Source organism: Orussus abietinus, unplaced genomic scaffold (assembly GCF_000612105.2).
Source record: "Orussus abietinus isolate OABI.00-Male unplaced genomic scaffold, Oabi_2.0 scaffold123, whole genome shotgun sequence".
Taxonomy (NCBI): Eukaryota; Metazoa; Arthropoda; class Insecta; order Hymenoptera; family Orussidae; genus Orussus; species Orussus abietinus.
Genome location: NW_019394324.1, coordinates 69,812 through 89,720, shown reverse-complemented (window position 1 = coordinate 89,720; position 19,909 = coordinate 69,812). Strand labels below are relative to the sequence as shown.

General features: G+C 40.5%; 1 protein-coding gene across 1 annotated transcript in view; it reads left to right on the top strand.

The window, feature by feature from the left end:
• Window positions 1-19,545, top strand: part of LOC111673875 (zwei Ig domain protein zig-8) — a 161,583-nt gene extending 142,038 nt beyond the window's left edge. Inside the window, exon 4 of the mRNA XM_023431790.1 lies at window positions 13,911-19,545. Within this exon, the coding sequence (XP_023287558.1) occupies window positions 13,911-14,014 (104 nt within the window). The 3' untranslated portion in view covers window positions 14,015-19,545. The remainder of the gene's footprint in view (window positions 1-13,910) is intronic.
• The last annotated feature ends 364 nt before the right edge of the window (window positions 19,546-19,909 follow it).

The window sequence follows — 19,909 nt, the reverse complement described above, 5'->3', positions numbered from 1 at the left end:
CACTTTGGGATTTTCTTTCTGCGTCCTGATTTCTCGGAAAATATTTTCAATTCCATTTGTTAGATAATATCATTTAAAGTTATATGAAAGAGTCATATATAGGCGTGTGTGGTGCGTATATATATACACATATACACATACATATATCTGAGGAGTCAAATCGTTGGGGAAAGTATCCTCCGAATTGGGTGTACCGATTCGTTTCGAATGTTACCACGGGAATATGGAGGCCGTAAAGTAGGTCCTGAAACTCGCGAAATTTCATTTTCCATAAAACTTTTATTTATTTATCATGGCCTAGAACCAACATGGCGTGGCCCGTGTACGTTTTCGATGTTTTACGCTTCTTGGAGACTTAGAATCGAAAACGAAGAGTTTCAGGACCTAGCTCGGACAATTTAGAATACCATAGAAAAGGAATATTACAGAGTGAGATGGGAAAATGTGGAAAATACTTTCACCGACGATTGCAGGAGAATGCTGGCTTGTCTCGGGGCTAAAACGTGTGTACTGCTCTGGCATTAGCATTACATCGGTACAGCAATTGTCATAACTGCACATACATGTTTATATTATTGATTAGCAGGAATAAAATCATTTATTACCGCGTTATATGAGAACTAGTCGCACGAAATTAATTTGGCGAGCGACCGCGAAGGAGGAGGCGATTCGATAACGCCGAATCGTAAGAAACTCTTTCTCGCGACTCAACAGCATTTCTAACTTGAATTCGAAACTCTCGGTTAGCAAGGCACGTGTCCTTGTCGCGAACAAGGCAACACAGCCGCCCCTCTTGTATCGGAATTGTCGGTTATGTCGTCGAGGAACAAGTGTAGGGCATTGTTGGTATAATTGGTCAGGGTAGCACGTGGTGGAGAGGAGTTTCTAATGACACGACGGGATTACCAGGAGTACGCCGAATCGAGGTCTCTCGAGTCCTCCAGTTCGCGTGCTCGACTTGTCCACTTGTCCTTAATTTGGTCCCGATCTCCTTGCAGCGAGTCCGTTTATTCCTCGAATTAATTTTTCCGATTTTACCGGGGGCGGCCTATCGCGGCTCTGCCAGCGATTCGACGAGTTTCGCCGGGTTTCGCGAACCACTCAGAAACGGCCTTATTGCGCCAGACAAGACCGGTGATTTACATTAATTTAAGGCAGGGCGTAAGAGAGCCCGGGAGAAATTTACTCGTTTTCAAGTCCAAGACCTCCGACAATCGGATCAGAAGTTTCCTAGCGGTGTGCCCCACGAACGCGAACTGCACGGCTCTCGGGGCCGGCGATAATACCATTTAAATTTTCCTACTTATAATCTGCATTTAAATAATTCTATTAATATTTAACACCCACCCTCGGGGATTGGGAGGAAAAGACATCTCGAGCGGGGCTGCTGGAGCGGAGAGATCACTGCTCTTCCTAGATAGATGGATTTCAAGGAATGATAATCGATAACTGATTCGAATTAGAGTTCATCCCACCGTTGGATGTCCATACAATAAATTCTGCAACAAATTTTATTGAATTGTGCTAAAGTGGCAATGCCAGCTTCATGTACATCACCGTTGGGTCATATTTTCTTCACGTCGTTACGTGAAATCGCTTTTGTTAAACGCCGCGATTTTTTTTTCATTGATCGACTCCGAAGTTACATTTTGAAACACTTGGATCGTCAAGAATATCTACTCCTTTTTTATTTTTAGATTTATTCGTTGGCAAGTTTACATTGAGATTTTATACTTGCAATTTGGAAAGAAGGAAATTGTTGGTCCAGTGGAAGGGTAAACTAGATACTTTGGGTGTTCGTACCTGGAGAAGTGAGGCAAGATGGATCGGCGGAAATCTCGCATCTAAAAATTGCCAATTGAAGGCTAATGTTAGCTTAATTGAGTGACATCCGATAAATTATCGGAGTCACGAATCGAAACTGAGTTATTGGCTCTCGAATTGCCGGATCGAATCTGGCAACTGCCTCTTGTCTACTGAAAACTCATTAAGACCGAGAGGCGGATTCGCTTTGGAAATGATAATCGATAACTGATGCGAATTGGAGTTCATCCCACCGTTGGGTCATATCTTCTTCGCGTCGTTACGTGGACGTTGCTTTTGTTAAATGCCGCGATTTTTTTTTTTTTTTCATTGATCGACACCGAAGTTACATTTTGAAACACTTGGATCATCAAGAATATCAACTCTTTTTTTATTTTTAGTTTTATTCGTTGACAAGTTTACATTGGAAAGAAAGAAATTGTTGGTCCAGTGGAAGGGTAAACTAGATACTTTGGGTGTTCGTACCTGGAGAAGTGAGGCAAGATGGATCGGCGGAAATCTCGCATCTAAAAATTGCCAATTGGAGGCTAATGTTAGCTTAATTGAGTGACTTCCGATAAATTATCGGAGTCACGAATCGAAACTGAGTTATTGGCTCTCGAAGTGCCGGATCGAATCTGGCAACTGCCTCTTGTCTACTGTAAACTCATTAAGACCGAGTGGCGGATTCGCTCTTGCACTTGCACGACCGGTAACTCATCGATGCATTATCGGAATTGCACTTTGCCGGATATCCCTCGATATCTGCGTCGATCCTTGTAGCGTTTGACGTGTTCGGAAAATCGAGATCACTTTACCGAAGTCACGTTTCCATCGAATCGAGCATTGATAAGCGCACTAGAAATTGATAGTTCCGATTGACAAAAAGAGTATCTTGATATGATATGAAAGAATCAGCAAAAATGCATTTCGCGTATTTGTTCCTGGCAGGTAAACAGCGTCGCTCTTTGCGTTTGTTTTTATTCCGGAGAAATATCGACGATTTCCAGGGTAATGCGAGAAATGTTTTGGGTAGATCGACAATAATCGAGGACGAAGTCCTCGAGGGAATTTACTGCATAAAATGGACTTTTAAACCGAAACGCGTAGTATCAAGCTTCCCCAGGATGAACAATAAATATGATATGCAAATAGAGACGCGTTACTCGCGTTTTGGTTAACTTAGCGTATGAACTGCAATGCTTTATCCAAAATGAAGCAAACATCACTGTCTACCGTTTATTACGGCAGTAATCTGTCGATAATTGGATCCTGTCCAAAATGGACGGCACTTATGAATCGCATTACGCGCACGTGGCTTTTAATGACAAAATTGAAATTAAGGCAATAAAGGAGGCAAAACAGCCAACAATTTACCGCGGTATTTATCCGTTAATAATTATAACCTGTAAAAAATTACTTGGCTGCATCTCCTATAAATTTCTTTAAAACTTAATTAACCGTGTATTTAGACAGAAAAAAGTATCGAAAAATTCTTTATATCTAGGATAACGGAAGGGCGACGTGAATTACTCAACTTTGACGCGATTAATGAAATGTGAATTATTTTCCTTGATTAATTGTAAATACATCGAGCAGGAAGTATGGTGCATTCATAATGGAAATTACAAAAATTTTGAAAAGAAATCGAGCATCGACACTGGACATCTCTTTTCAATTTAAAATGTAAACGGGCGTTATGTCGATATTATTGCAGTTGTATACATTATTAGAGCCACTTGTATCGACTCTACATTTCGTAAATATTGGTTACGCGTGTACTCGATTGGAAATGATATTCGCTACCAGTCCCCGGAGGCCTGTAAGAACGCCTTTATCGATTTCCGTACTTTTAGAATGGTGGCTCCAAAGACGCCCATCCTTCAGCCAGCAAAAAAAGTCCACAAGAAACGTTGATGCATGTTAACAGTATAACCGAGCATTTTTATTTGTGCATTCTGCGAGGGTATATCGAGCTGCACACTTTTCATCGCGCGGAGGGAACTTGCCTTTTTGAACCTTTAATACTTTAACACTGTTACGGAGTTGAGAAGGAATTTAAAAATAGCCTTAATATTAAATTTATTAAATTTATTAAAGCGAGATTTTGATACAAAGTAGTCTGTGAAATAAACACGCCATCTTCTGCGTTTATAAATTTATTAAATTCTGTTCGAGCAAGCTGAGATAACTATATCATGGGATTTATTTTATTTTATCTATTCCGTCGCGTTTTTTTTAATTTAATCGGTCATTTTGTACTTTTATCGCGCATCACTTGTCCCAAGATTTGTTGTAAATCGTGCTAATTGAATGGAGCAAATTATAACAATAGAGCAACTCACGAACAAATGGAGACGGTTGTTTCTGCGACACGTTATAATATTTCATTTGTTACCGGGAAGGTCGCGCCATCACTGATAAATTCTGTATGCAGCTAATTGCATCGCTACTGAAATGCATTTCAGCGGTGTAACAACCACGAATGAAAACCACTCAACTGGCTTGCATGTGTGCACATATGTGCTTATATACGACGTCCGCACAAATCTCACAATCTAGGCAGGTAATCGATCTAAAGGGCGCAAATAGGTTAATGTGCATTTCTTCTCTTAATATCGAACCCATTGATGGTTACACTGTAATAGCATAAGATTTTCTTTAGGCCTCATTTCCGGGGGAAAATTATTTCTATACGTCGGATGAATGTACTGCATGTACTTGTACACGCAAAATACCCTAGTAGCAAAATAAATAGTAGCAAAATATTTGTCCTATATTTTCTATATATTTAACGAATATCGTATATTTTGTAAATATTTAGCAGACATTTGAAATATTTGCAAAACGTTTACTTTAGAATATTATCCCTATAATATTTATATAACATTAGCTCCATGTGTTTTCATAATAATTTTCTACCAGATATACGAAACCTTTCGTTTCATTTCAATACAAGTATTTTTTAAGTATTATGTGCAGAATACATTGTAAACGATTTTAAAAATATTTAAAATCAAAATCACGGGTTTTGCTCCCATAATGAAATAGTGGAACGAAAATAATAGAAAAATTCCTCGTGTTTCTTGACACCAAATAAAGTGTCCGATAATAGTCGTGAAGTGAAAGAAATGTATTTTCATTATATGTTCATAAATTAAAGAATTTAATTTCTATATATGTTTATAAATTAATGAAACTAACTACGTCATTGAGATTTTCAACAAATATTTCAGATATCTTCGATTGAAATCTACAAGAAATCTTAGAAAATCTGTCGCTTGAGATATTTAGTAAAGATTACAAAGAAATATTTAGAAATTATTCTATGCTACTAGGGTAGAGGCCCGTATAAATATTTATGGTCTTTTTTGTGAAGGACGTTTCAGTTTTCTTGCGGGAACATAGAATGTGGATGCGTAAGGTTGAATACCTTCCCGTGCATGTTATTTAGTATACTGGCTGATCTTTTGGAGAAATTCGCGGTGCACGTTCGCAATTGACGATCGGTACTTCGATTTTGCAGATTCTGGGGGATTCTGCCGTGCAGTCGCACGTTGGCGTTAAATTAGATTCTTGGCACATAGATCGATCGCATTCTGCTGGGTGGTTCGGGGCGATTTGCGGCTTTGCACTGAGCGATTACCGACCGGCTCGTTAGAAATAGTTGCATGCCGTAGTAGGTTCATTCTGAAGTCTGTATTTTACTTGGTCGATGAGCAGGAGTCCGTATTTTACTTGGACGTCCCGAAGATAAAGAGAGCAGTCGTGTATCACTCCGGTCCAAATTCCCGAAGGGATCGAACTTTCCTCCTTTCCTTCTTCCTTTGCATAGAAGAATCGATTCCTGAATTTCTGTATCTTCGATCGATCTCCAATCCACCATTTAAGGTGATATAAAACAGTCAGACTACAAACTTTTGATAAGTCAAATCGTTAGGGAAGGTATTCTTCGAATTGGATGTACCGATTCGTTTCAGATTTTCCAACGGGAATATGGAGGCCTTAAAGGACCCTAGTAGNTGCAAGTATTTCAAATGTCTGATAAATATTTACAAAATGTACGATATTCTTTTTATATGCCTTTTATATCATATTAAACCCTTTCTAAAACGACGGACATAAAGAGTTCGAAGGTTGCGGTAAAGTATCGTAAATTATTTAAAAAAATGCCGGGTTCTAATTTTATATCAATACAAGTAAGAAAATAAAACGGGATTCGCATTCTCTATTTGCAGTAGAAATATCGTAATTTATTTTGAACACGTTACTGTGGCGCAAATATTTAGTCCGCGGTTACTTCGATTCATCTCTTCAGTGAAACCGTTCCACTATTCACGTCACGTTAAATGTTTGCGACTAAGTGGATCGGTAAATTCGGAAGAATTAGAGACAGATATAAAAGAACGAATCAGGAGGGTCGCCCGTACGAATTTGTTTGACTAACCCGAAGAGAAAAATAAAGGAGTTCCTCTTTCGTAAGAGATTCGACGAAGACGTCGTTGCCTGAACAAACGGCTTTCGTCAGCGAGTCTTGAGGGCTCAACAATGCAGGGACGACTGTTCTCGAAAGAGATTCTACTCTGCATATACGCCCACACTATTTCCGCCAATTCTTCCCGAATACTCCTACGTCGAATCAGCATTTAAATGGAGCAAAAATGGCGACCGCGCGAACGAAGAAAAATTACGCATGAATTCTGCGCAATCGAGAGAAATCTCAATACAGCACCGAAAAAGTGCTAAAAATCGTATTACTTCCCTGAACGTGCAACAATATTATGCGTCGAACATTCGCAAAATTACAATTTTGTATAAGAAAGTAGATACAAATGACGGTGAGATCAAAACAGATTATTTTCCTCAAATTCATAGGTAATGTTTCGACACTTTTTTAAAGTTTGATAACGACTCTATCGTAACAACCCTCGTTACAAATAATCTCTTTTGAAGTTATAACATCCCATGAGATACAGTTGCAATATTTCCTCGGAAGGAGGAAGGCAGGGAGGAATTACAGAAATGTGATTGGTGTTGCTCGGGGCGGAATTGCTTGATCGATGGAGGAAGTGGTTCCTGTTGCTCGTTTTACATTGAGAATACTCCGGAAATAACGAGAAATAAGAGAGCACAGTAGCGACGTTTTGAAAAATCTTCCGTTTCGAACGTTAAGAGTGCAATCAGCGGTACTATTCAGAATGAAGAGTTAGAGAGAGAGAGAGAAATTGAGACGATATTCACGTTGCAAAGTTTAAATCGATTGGGTACACCCAATTCGAAGAAGTTTCATAGACGATTGAACGTCGCTTTCACTAAGATGAAATGAAAGACGCTGAAAAATTCAATCGAGGTCGCTAAATTAAAATTCATCTATACCCTTTTTGGTGGTAACGTCATTTTGAATAATCAACTGAGGACATAAGATGGCGTATCACCGACATTTATATTTATATTGAAGTCTTTTACAGTCTACGTTGATAATTATACGAACTGAAGTGGTCCATATGTCATTTTGGTAAAGTAACGATGATGAGATCGATGTAAAACTCTTGAAATCTCGTGAATTCATTATTCTAACGACTGTTTAGGACCAACGTTGCCATCTGTGATGTTTAGCTGCAACAAAATTTTTGCAAAATTTTCTAAATTGTCGTAAAATTATCCTGACACTTTCGTTTCTCATATCAGCGCCTTCAATAATTTGATATCGATCGAAATATGAGAGCTCGACGCCATTTTGGTTCTGCTCTGGGCTAAGTTAAACAATTTTTTCAAAAATCCAAATTTTGAATGTGTCAGGACAATTCTTAGATGATGAAGAGTGAAGTGTCAAAGTTTCGGACAGTTTGGTCTAATACCCTTAAAAAAAAGTGTTGTATTCGAATCGACTGATTTGAAGGGTGTTTCACTTCACCTTAACGCGGTAAATCCGCGGTTCGCTAAAACGTAACGCGTTCCCATGGCAATCGGGCGTTTGAGCGCTCTCCGCGTCAATAATTCGATGCCGGCATTAGCAAGAAATATGGGTCATTAAGTGGCATTAATAATCCATTACTCGGGGTCGGCCGGAGATTTCGTAGATTTTCGGTAACCGCATTGGCGATCTTTACGTTATTCGAGGGCCACCGCGATTACCGCGCAATTCCAGGCCGCGGTGTTCGGGAACGCTCGCGATCCATGGAGGCCCATACCGCACGTCGCAAACCGGCCATTTCCCTTCGCATTTACGGGCGTCAAAACCAACTGTGGGTCTCGTTCAAATTTAGCCCGCATTACAAACCGAATTGTCCCCGTTTAAGCCGCAAATTGGCCAGAAGCTGGCTGGGGCGTCGCGGAGAGCTCGAGAGACTCTCCAGCCAAAGCCCTAGTGGACTCGTGTAACGCCTCCGACGTTGCCTCGCAACTTGTAACCTAACACCGGACTACGTAATAATGTTGGTATTTTGGGAACTAGGCTATCCCTAGGGATCCTTCCCGCTTCCCTAAGACGTCCTTTGAGCACGGAAAACCTGCAGCTAACCCTGGCTCGCAGCCGCGCCGAGATGACCCGATAGGATCGATGCGAAGACGATTTGGAATTCAAAGGGAAACGTTATGTTGGGTGTTTAATTGAATTTTCCGGGACCGCTGGGGATATTTTGCATGCTCTTAGAGAACTTGCCGAAACGTCTAGGAGTTCCCAACTTGAAGTCCTAACTTCATTTCAATTACACTGAAATCATAACAATTGTCATCAGGTCTGACGGGGAATGGTAGGAACTATTCCGTGGCCGAATCCTGAATTTCTTAAATCTCGAAATTAATTAACCGTACTTGGGGAATGTAGACGTTCTATTTTGAACGCTTATTATTACATCGTTTCCTTGTTCGCACTTTCCGATCCCAAAATTGAAATTTTCTGGGTGTCAGACCTTCCTTATAGTCTTATTCCTCACGTGGTACAGTTTGAAACGATTCGATACGTTCAATTCGGAAAAAAGTTTCACGAACGAGAGCTTTTCGGCGCCACTTTCACATCACCTTAATTCTCGCAAAATCTCCGATCTTCGAGTTACCATATTCCCTTAAATACGAAGTCTGTCCCCTTGCTTCAAGAATGCATTTCCTGCGCTTCGTCTCCAGCCTCGGGAGCGAATTACGGCGAGCGAGGGACTTAAAGAGAAAAGACGAATTCTGAGCGACCGCTGGTCTGCGTCGGAGTAAGCGTTCCGGAATTAGCTTCGTCTTCTCTTGGGGCAGCGGCGAGAATAAGGGCGGCCCGATTAGCTGGCTCGACTTTACGGTTTCGAGGCACTAAGAGCTCGTGGACGAAAAGCGAGCACGCGATGCGGTGGATCGGCGAATGCACCTTCAGGTGCACTCCTACACCTGTTTCCTCCCGGACCCGTCGTACCCGTCGAGGTAAATAGGGACGCAACCGAGTTGGCGCATTCGGAGCCGGCACTAGTGTGAGTGCTCGCACTCGCTCGCGAATATCCCCGTATGTACGTATCCGAGGATGCAGATATCTATCCGGGTTCCAAGCTTCGCGCTTCCGCCCACAGCCATTTCAGCCGGGCCGTTGTTTCGGTTCGGGTCTGAAAATAAACGAAAAACATCCCTTTCAAAAGCGCGTTCCCGTTCATCCATCCTGGCTCCTCGCAGCCGCGAGCGGAAGAACGTTTTTTAATATCGTCGAAACGTCGTTGGCCGGAACGCTTCGTGCGAGCGGGAGGTATGGCCATCAACGAAGCTTTTCTGAATGTTTATAACAAGACCGGGACGACCTTATAAATTTCTTACGAAAGCGAGACGAGTCCTCGAATGGGTTATTTGCAGAAGCCGAGTTGGTCAGAGTCCCGAAAGACCTGCAGCTTCCCTGTACCTCGCGAAGGGACGGATCACCGGAGAATGAATATTAATTCCGAGCCGGTATAGCTGGAAGTACGTTAATGAGTACCTAGACAACCTACGTGAGAGATTCTGGTTGGCGTAGTTGCCGTTGGCTTCAACATGTCGGACTTGTCGGGAGTTATGTATATAATTTCATAATTATGCCTTGATAACACCTTAAATCATTGCAATCAAGAGGTGATCCTCTTTGTGTGACTTTCTAGAACTGCATTTTTCCGTAGAAAGCAATCGAAATCCAGTAATAAGGTGGAGGGTTCAAGGGATTTGTCGGTCAGGATATGTCTCTGTGGTTTTCATCTGGGAGATATAAATTGATAAATTGCAATTAACTGTGGAATTCATTTGATATGGATCCATGCGCTTTCCTTTTGGTCACGTTTGTAGATAGCTACTAAGGGATGCAATCCCAATGTTCCTTTTTGCGGGAATGTGAAATTAATCTTGCAGCAGCGCACGCATTGTACCTACTTTTTTTACCGGCTCGTCGAGCCAACATATTTTTCCAGAAACCCCTGTTTTATACGCCATTTCCGGTAAGACTCCTGTATGCCGTGCCCAATCATCTCACATGCCACGATGACAAGTGCAAATCATACATTGACGTTGACGAGAGATCGTTGCATGTGCATTAAGGCCAATTCGCAGGAACCCAACGAGAGCAGTACTCGCTCGTAAAGACGATTCTCTGCATCAGTACCCTCCTACCCCATATAGCTTCGAAACGGGCTTCCGTACAATATGGGAGTGGAATACGGAAGGAGAAATGTTAACTTTCATGTTCGCCTCAATTGGGATAAGAGGTACTCTAATCGGGTACCTTGTTAAGCGTAAATAAGAGGAAAAAATTGGCATTCTTGCTTCAGGGGCAACTTCCACCCTGGGACACTTCATTATAATTACCGCAGAGAGAACTACATTCATTTAAATTAATCATGGAAAATATACAATTGCGCAGCCAAAGTGGTATATATCCAGGTGGGTGGGGTCGATTTAATTAGGTACACTGAAAAAAATTCCCATGAAAATTTACACACGAGATCGTTAGGTATTTTCATCCTACTATTAATAACGCCAAATTACATTATCTGGGGAATGTAACATTCGGCATCTAAATTTACCCAAAGAATGTATTGTAGGCGGACATTTGATATGTAAACATGAAGGGCAATATTACATATAAAATGTATAACTGATATACATTGTACGAGTAAATTTAGGGGGTAATCTTCCAATCGGTGATAATATCGATGGGCCTAATATGGTAACCCAGACGTAAACTTATTAAAACATATTCTACGTGAAAACGTAACCATAATTGTAAGACACTTTCCTGTGGAGGTACTTACTTCTTTCGCGTCAATTCGATACCGCTAGACTGAGGTAAGTTAGCTCTGAAAATTGTCTGAATCTTCAACGACCAAACGCCCTTAACAATTAATTATGCGTCACGCCGTGTCGACGCATTTGGCATTGTTCTCAAACGAGAAGACGCGTAGGGATCCCATGATTGAATTTAGACGATCTAATTGGTTAAGTTTACATCTCAATATGTATTTCTACGCAGCAGCGGATATTAATCCGCATCAATGCCTCGAGAAAAATGACAACGTAATGTTACATTTAATTCAAATAAAAATGCAGGAAATATTCAACGTCACGGGTATTTATACATTTCCTGGTTTGTAATTTTTCCACTTCACGTTTTTTATGTAAATCTTCAGTTATGTAGGGTGTAAAAATGCATGTAAATTTCCATCGATTTCTTTTTATTCAGTGTAGCTATATGCAACTTTCGAACCAAAAAAAAATAAAATTTCAGTTTTCAAATTTAGAGTAGATTCTATTTAACTGCAGCTACTAGGCGCCATTATAAGGAGGGCAATATAAAAATAGATGTTTTACTTCGTGTTAATAACTGTTGGTGACGTAGATGCATCAGAAGAAAATGCAATTACGAGAGATATTGCTTCTTGGCTGTACTTGGCTGACGTGGACGTGAAATTTGCGCTTTCTATACCTACCTTCAAGTTCGCCTCTTGTAATTCTGAGCTAACGAGCATTTTCCAGCGTAACGATTTTGTTGCTTATTTTCTCTTACCAGCGCGGCTTGGAGAATACGTAACTATAATCTTACCTTAACCTTAAGTAGTCTCTCAATTTTTAAAAACTAGACATCACCCTTGTTTCTCTTCTACATCAAATTTGTCATGGAGAATTTCCAACGTCGAAAAGTTAGGCCATCCTTAAAAAATGGTATTACGTCAACATCCATATAATTAGTTGCAACACTTTTCATTTGTTATTAGAGGATCTAGCTACTTCAGTACTTTATATATATACTAATAAATATTACCATTCCAAATGGTGATCCCTCCTGCAACTTTAACCACAGCTCGATGGATACAGTACGTATTCGCAAGGTTACATTTACCATTTCATATGGTCAATTTCACCATTTGTGTGGTTTTACTTCCCACAGTACTTTAACCACGTCCCTATAGTAATTGCAACCAAATTATTATTTCCATGTGGTTTCAATTAATCCGATTCATCCTTTGAGTCAGCCCCCGAGACCGAAAGATCGTTGTAAAAATTCATAAACCATATATTCCGTTCCCTCGTGTTTACAAAATGCGCCTGAAAAATCGGGAAATAGAACGAAGAGCCGGGACTAAATTCGCTCGCTGGAATCGAAAACCAGAAACTCGTCGAAGCGAATGAGTAACGCGTGTTTCTCGTTTGCTCGGCAGAGAAAATTGAAATTACAAAATGAAAACGCCGGGTGGAAATAAAAGTCCGGAGGCCACTCTCATCGTCGAACCGGGTAATTTCGTGCTATACGTAAGCGAGAAATAAAAAGCGAGAGAGAAAGTTCGAGTGGGCCAGTTTGAGATTCGTTTCCTGGGATTTCATTCGAGCGGGCATGCCATTTGTTTTCGAATAAATTTGAAAATGGGTTTTGCCGTGGTGCGAGGCGAGGATCTTTTCAGTTCGACTCCCTAGGGTCCCTAGTGGACGAAGTAGGAATACAATTTGCAATTGGGGTTATGGATATCTGCACAGACAGAGAATAAATGGAAATGTAATGGTTGAGCCGCTCTCATATCTCCTACCGTATGAAATGATGTATCCAGAGACGTTAAAATCGAGAAACCCCCAGAATGAAATGCTACTTTCAAAGTTCCCACCAAACACCGCTACGTAACAATAATATAACCGTTACATAACGTTTGTAACATATAACGTAACTTATATATAATATTAAAGTAAGATTCGTATTATTATTTCCTCCGCAGCTATATAACCCTGTTATAAAACGAATAATCCCTAGTAGCATAGAATAATTACTAAATATTTCTTTGTAATCTTTGCTAAATATCTCAAGCGACAGTTTTTTTAAGATTTCTTGTAGATTTCATTCGAAGATATCTGAAATATTTGTTGAAAATCTCGTCGAAACGTTACTTTATTTTTGTTAAAAACACATAGTTTACTGAATAAATAAAATCCACCTTCGCCAGTATTAAATTAATATGAATTGTACGTTTTGATGTGACTTTGACCGCTCGTTTCTCTCCATCTACCATTTCGTGTACTTCGTAAATTTCCTAAGATAAATTATTTCAAATCATGAAGGATACTTCCAAAGTTGCGGAAACTGCTCGGTAAATTCTCTGATTAACCGATTTTCGTCCATTTAATATAACGTCATGTAAGAAATCGCATACCACGTGGCGATTGTTACAATTCTACCTAGAGCAGATCTGAAATTAATTTCCCGGATAAATGAAGGTTTGAAATAATATTCCGAAATTTTGAAAGGCAATGATTAATATTATCCGCTTACGAGCCTCTGAGAAATAATAATTTCGCTGGTTAATAATTCCCTCTCCTTTGGGGATTTGCCACTCAAGAGTGCCCATAAATATAACTTTCTGATATTTACACATATTTATTTTAAGTAACGACCCTTTAAAAATTATAATTACAATGAGTCGCGGGATCTACTCTTAGAAAAGTGATAATTTAACAGCGCCAGGAATTAAACTCCTCTCTCCAGCTGTTCGTTCCGCGTGTACAAGGACTCGGCGAGATTCAAACCGCGAGCCTCTTTTTCCGCCCAACGGAACAGCTTTTAATAAGAGGAAACGCTCTTTAACTTAGGAAGATTTAACCAAAATGAATTTCATAACGTTCCGCCGTTTGCTTTTCAGGCGAGCATCCTGCGGCGATGCAGCACGGGAGCACGGCGGCAGGATCTCCCTCTTCGAGGACAGTTCTGCTGACGTTGGCATTCCTTTTGGGGCAGTTGAGATAATGTGCGTAGAACCGAAGAGATCGTAGGCGACGTTCCGCAAATCCGAAAAAAGAAAAAAAAAGAGAAAGAGAGAGGGATGAAATGAAAACGAAGACGACCGAACGCGAGGAGTCGACGGGGGGCAACGTTCTCGGCCATCCGAGGATGGATCAATCTCAAGGGACGGAGATTCGGACATTTACTTGCACTGAGAAGTGTCTGGTGTCGAACAAAAAGTATCCGAATATCCAGGGAAATCAATGGCGAGAGGAGATCCTCTCTATGGAGGAGAGCAAACACTGGAACTGCACGGGAAAGGATAATTTGCTAACGTAGAATCAGCAAGTATTGTCTGCGGCAGAGATTGCTCGTGAACGAGTTATTTCCCTGTTGATAAGTGATTTGTATGCTCTGTCGCTATGGTAAGTTCCAATTTCCCCGCAACTCACGGACGGAAAGGGGGCTTCGAAAGGAAGCAAACGAATACCCTGGAAATTGACGAATCTTCAAGGAACAATGTCCCGGAAAATCGAATCCATCTTTGTTAGTCAGGTGACTTGAAAGGTCTTCGGGACTCGACCAAATTCTGCGATTAATGGGAGGAAATTTACGATAAGGGACTGAGATGAATAGAAAATATTAAGGATTTTAGGAAATCAAGGTAGATATCGCCCCGGGATTACACGGACTGACGTCGTTTCGAACGGCGATCGATTTATCTCGTTGGGAAGTAATTAACTCCCCCGCTGAGAAATTACACTTTCCAGGTAACTCGTTAATCGGAAAGTGGGCTTTTCAAAATCCGTAAAAGCCACAAATTGACGGGAGGAAATTCTCCAGGAAATGAAATCCTGGATAAGTTGGAACCTTGGGAAATTGAGGACTCATCCGAGGTGAGATATAAGTAATGTTCAAAGAGAAATCATCGAAAGACGAGGGTACTCAAAGGGGATAAAACTGTGAAAAATTATGTGGAAATTTAGAGGAAAATTCGTGAAAATATGTGCATCAGCTCATTTTCTCACGAAGACAATGCCGACCAACCGAGGCGCATGTCTTACGGAACGACTAAAATTAAGAAACTAGAAGGAATGAATCCGAAGGGGAACAATATCTACAGAGGTAAGAAGAAAAGGCAGAGAATCGTTGTCGCAAAGGTGTACGTGTCAAAAGTTCTCGCTATTTCCCGAATTTCCTTGACGACTCTTGTGCACTTGTTCCACGCCAAATTCAAGATGTCTCTTCCCACCCTGCAAAGCTTGAAGACGAATAATAAAAGCGACTTAAACGAGTTACTCGATCACGAAGGAATAAAGCGCTGACGTTGACTTCCCTTCTGGAGCACTCGAAATGATGAGCAGAATATAATGATGCATAACGAGAAATAATCTGCCGCTCGTGGCTTTGCAAAGTTTTCACGGGTTCCAAAACTTTGACTTGTCGTTGATATACCCTCCTCCGGGAAATATCACACATTTCGTCGCAAATAAAAATATGAAAAGCCGAAAATGTAGGGTCAAGATGGCGGAGGCGAAAGAGAGAACCTATAAGACTGTCATACAAGCAACTGGGAAGTGCAGAAAATCCTGCGATCAGCTGATTACGTTATTTCTCGTGGAATATCGAGAATAATGAAATTATAGATGATATATACATATATCACAGAACAAGGCGAAATTGAAACGTCGGCGAAAAATAATTCCTGCAAAGAATCTCCGGAATGTCAAAGGGATTCCTTTCAGGATTTACCCCGGTGTATACAGAACTAAATATGTTGATTTTAAAGCGGCACCGAAGTACTTCGAGTTAAATAAATAATTAGATCATGATTTTTCTCAAAATGCAGAATTTGTCTCCCCGTTGGGATTTTAAGAGATTCTGACCCTATACTTGTTACATTAATTTAACCGACCCAGATGAGGAAACATAAATCTCGTAGAATCTGATATCAAAAGACGACGCAAAGTTTACCGCTAAGTCGAAACGTGTAAAATAGATTCGCAAGACTGTCTTTCGAGCGACAAGAGGAATTGCAGAGCATCTTGAGATTAGATGACATTCTCATTTTCGAAGCGACCTAAATAAAATGCATAAGACCAACGTTCCCAAATTTGAGGAATCATCGAGCTCGAAAAATGAGCGAAACATTCTTTTTTCTAAAAAATAAACTCCAGTGAGTCAGTTAGAGCCCTGTCTCGAAAGTTGTTCCAAATCTATCTGGTTTTTCCGATCCATTCACTGGGATTATTCTCTGTGGCAAGGGAAAATATGAAAAGTCAATGGAAAATCATGTGCAAAACGAGCGAAACGGAGATCCGCCATTTACGAGAATACCTTTTAATCAACGTTCGGAATTGCGAGAAATTGCAAAAGCAAGGAATCTATCTGGTTTTTCCGATCCATTCACTGGGATTATTCTCTGTGGCCAGGGAAAATATGAAAAGTCAATGAAAAATCATGTGCAAAACGAGTGAAACGGAGATCCGCCATTTACGAGACTACCTTGTAATCAACGTTCGAAATTGCGAGAAATTGCTAAAGCAAGGAATCTATCTGGTTTTTCCGATCCATTCACTGGGATTATTCTGTGTGGCCAGGAAAAATATGAAAAGTCAATGAAAAATCATGTGCAAAACGAGGGAAACGGAGATCCGCCATTTACGAGACTACCTTGTAAGCAACGTTCGGAATTGCGAGAAATTGCAAAACCAAGGAACCTTCCCAGTGGAATCTTTCCGCAAACCGATATTCCGCGACACGACTCGGACAGAAATTTTCCACTGTACCGTGAAAAATTGAAACTGGTGAATATCACGGAAGACACCGAAGAAGAAGCTGCCCCACTGTCGGTTTTCCCTGGGCTACAGGACGTTATTCTTATCCTGACATCCAGCCGTTCGTGCGTAAATATCTACCATACATATAAATCACGATTCGGACAGGACGAGTTCGAAATATTCTCAATTATATTTTCGAGACATCAATCGATAGTGCACGACATCCGCGAATTCTCGACCGAACGTTATCGAAGTCTACATTTCTCACCGTTTAATATATCAGCGTCTTAAGAATAAATAAAATCAGCGCACACGACTTAACACCGAGTATACAATCTGATACAATATATCCTAATTAACATCAAACACGCAGAGAGCACATTGAAGTGACTCATAAACCATAAATAAATAAGTATCAGACTGTACACTGATAAAGAGTTCCTTATCAGAGACCACCTTCCTCGTACCTTGTCATTATTGATTTTTCTCTTCATTTTTTATATCGATCCGACGATAACCATACTGTAAACATGCAATCGCTCTTTTTAATCTCCTAATGTCTTTTAATTTCAATCGCGATTGCATCGTATCGTGTTATGTCGGATAGTGCCGATGCTTTTACACCGGAAAGTGTTCTTTCGTACGAGTACAAAATTGAGTTTTTCGAAGGGAAAGAAAATTCGAGAGAAAATTCAAGGGGCATCTCGTGGACGCGAGCCCATGTAACTAGGATGAATTATGATCCACAGTATTTACGGTTATCGATGTATTTACAGTGCATCGAACGTAAACCATGTCCAGCTAACGACGGCCGTATATAGTCCCAGGATTCGATCAAGTCTCCATAATAAGCTCTGTACTAGCCGATACAATAATTGCGCCTTAATAGTAACGCCATTACAGGGAAGCCTGGCGTTAAAAAGCAATTTTCTTTTCGACCTTTCCGCTTAAATGTCGAGTCAGCTTCGATTTATTCGCCCTCGAAAGAACATTTCCTCGCACTAAACGATGTTTCCATTGGTTCCTTCCGAAGTAAACATATCGTCCTTTCGCAGATCGGTTACTATATAATTTTTATTCCGTTTGAATCGTTTCGTCCGCGCCAAACGACCACACAAATATCTTTCTTTTCTCCTTTCAGACCAAGTGATTAATAGTTAATCACCTTTTTTATAGATTTTCAATTATTAGCCTCGAGAAAACTGTATCCCTATCCAATGCAGGGCTCTGATAAACTTTTTCGTAACGTAGGAAGTCAATTGAAATACATTCTTGAAGAAACTCGGATTTGGCAATTTGTGTCTGAAAAGGGGAGCTGAAGGATATGGTAAATCGTCTGTTAAATTGTTAAGAATATTTCATTTCTTATAAGGTGTGAGGATAAGATGCATTAAACTGCGGTTTAACGAAATTCTCGATTAACTTTAGGAGAAGTCATCAAGATCTCGTTGGCTTGTCTATCGACATTGATTCTCTATGATTTATAAAGATATCGTTGTACTTAAGGAAAAACTCTCTCGATTGTGCCGATGACACTTTACAAGGAATATAATCGACTTCATGAATTTTCTTCGACTGCGCAGATTTTTGCGTCGCAATACATGTTAGGATTTCGAGCGATTTTGTACAAAGCTTAGCATAACTTCCATCGAACTAGAAACTGATGCAAATACGATGCAAGCTCGCTCTCAAATACGAGACGAAAATCGCCTATCTCTGAATAAAATTAAATCGACCAATGACGCCTTTGAAAGGAACACACGCGAAAAGGTATACCCGAAAACGCGTCGCAATAGCAAGAAATAACATTCCGAAAAATGGCTGTGCTGGGGCAAAAATTGCACTTTCCAACAACAGTAAACAAAAAGGCTACCTTGTCGTCGACGGATTGCGAAGAGCTTTGAGACTGTCCACATTTTTCCTTTTTTATCGTCATCTGCGTTCCAATGTTTCCCCCCTCTCCCTAAACAGGTGAGAAAAGTCACAAGAATCTCCAAGGCTTTTTTTCCTGAATTCATTCAAAAAATTATTAAGTACCCACCTTATTGAATATCAAATCGACCGTCATCTATTTTCTCGCAGACTTCGCCTGTTAGTAACTTGCTACGAAATACAAATGTACGTTTGAAATGCATAAGAAACGTGCAATTTTCGCCACAGCATGTCACGAGTCGAAGAGCGACACCATTTTTTACCTAACTCGAAGGGCCGACCTCTTCGCATCCGCCATTTTTTTTTCTTCTTCTTTCTTTTCAAGGAATTTCGATCCACTTTTCCGTTCCCTTTCGCGAACTCTCCGGTGTAAGCGTCTTCGCCGATGTCCGAAAAGGGAATAAGAGAAATCCCGGCAAGGGTGTTCCATGATTTCTCGGGATTTCGGAATTTAGGGAACGCGAAGCGGTTGCTGGAAGAAGAGAAATGGATCTCAGTTCGAACGAGGCTCTACATCTTCCCGTTCGCCGACATAGACTCACTCGAAGGTGTTAAGTGTAAATGAGTGTCACGGTATAAAAGTCGACGTTGGAGTAGCATACGACGCTATAACATGCCTAATCTATCTCCCTACTGTAACTACTTTCTACGAGATAAATGTTAAAGGATAAAACAGAGATATATATATATAGTAGCAGAACGTGTACGCAGAAAATGTCGCCGATTATTATTTCGCTGTAAACGTAACGCCTAGCTATGTTCCACTAACCCCGGTAAACCATTTTACTTTGACACGACACACGAAGCATTCTTGTACATAATGTTTTACTCTTGTAAATAAATTATCCATGCGGTACAATGAGGCCTTGTTCCCTGCCGGACCCAACACTCCGTTTCAGTCACACCCTGGTTTAATTTCGCCACATTTAAAGCCGGTATTTACTAATCCTTGATTACTAATCACATTTAGCCTGCCAGCGAATAACTCGGACAAAGGACGGACTTCAAAAGCCCTTGTTACAGTTTCATTATCGCATTCCTAATGAATTTTCCGAACCAAACAATCAGACCAACCGATGATGTCAGGACTGAATTGTAATTTTCAAGTCCTACTGACTTTTAACAGCGTTAATCATCGTATTTACCGGCATTTCGAGTAATCACATCCATACAGAGTTAACTGATGGGATGACGGACACATGGACAA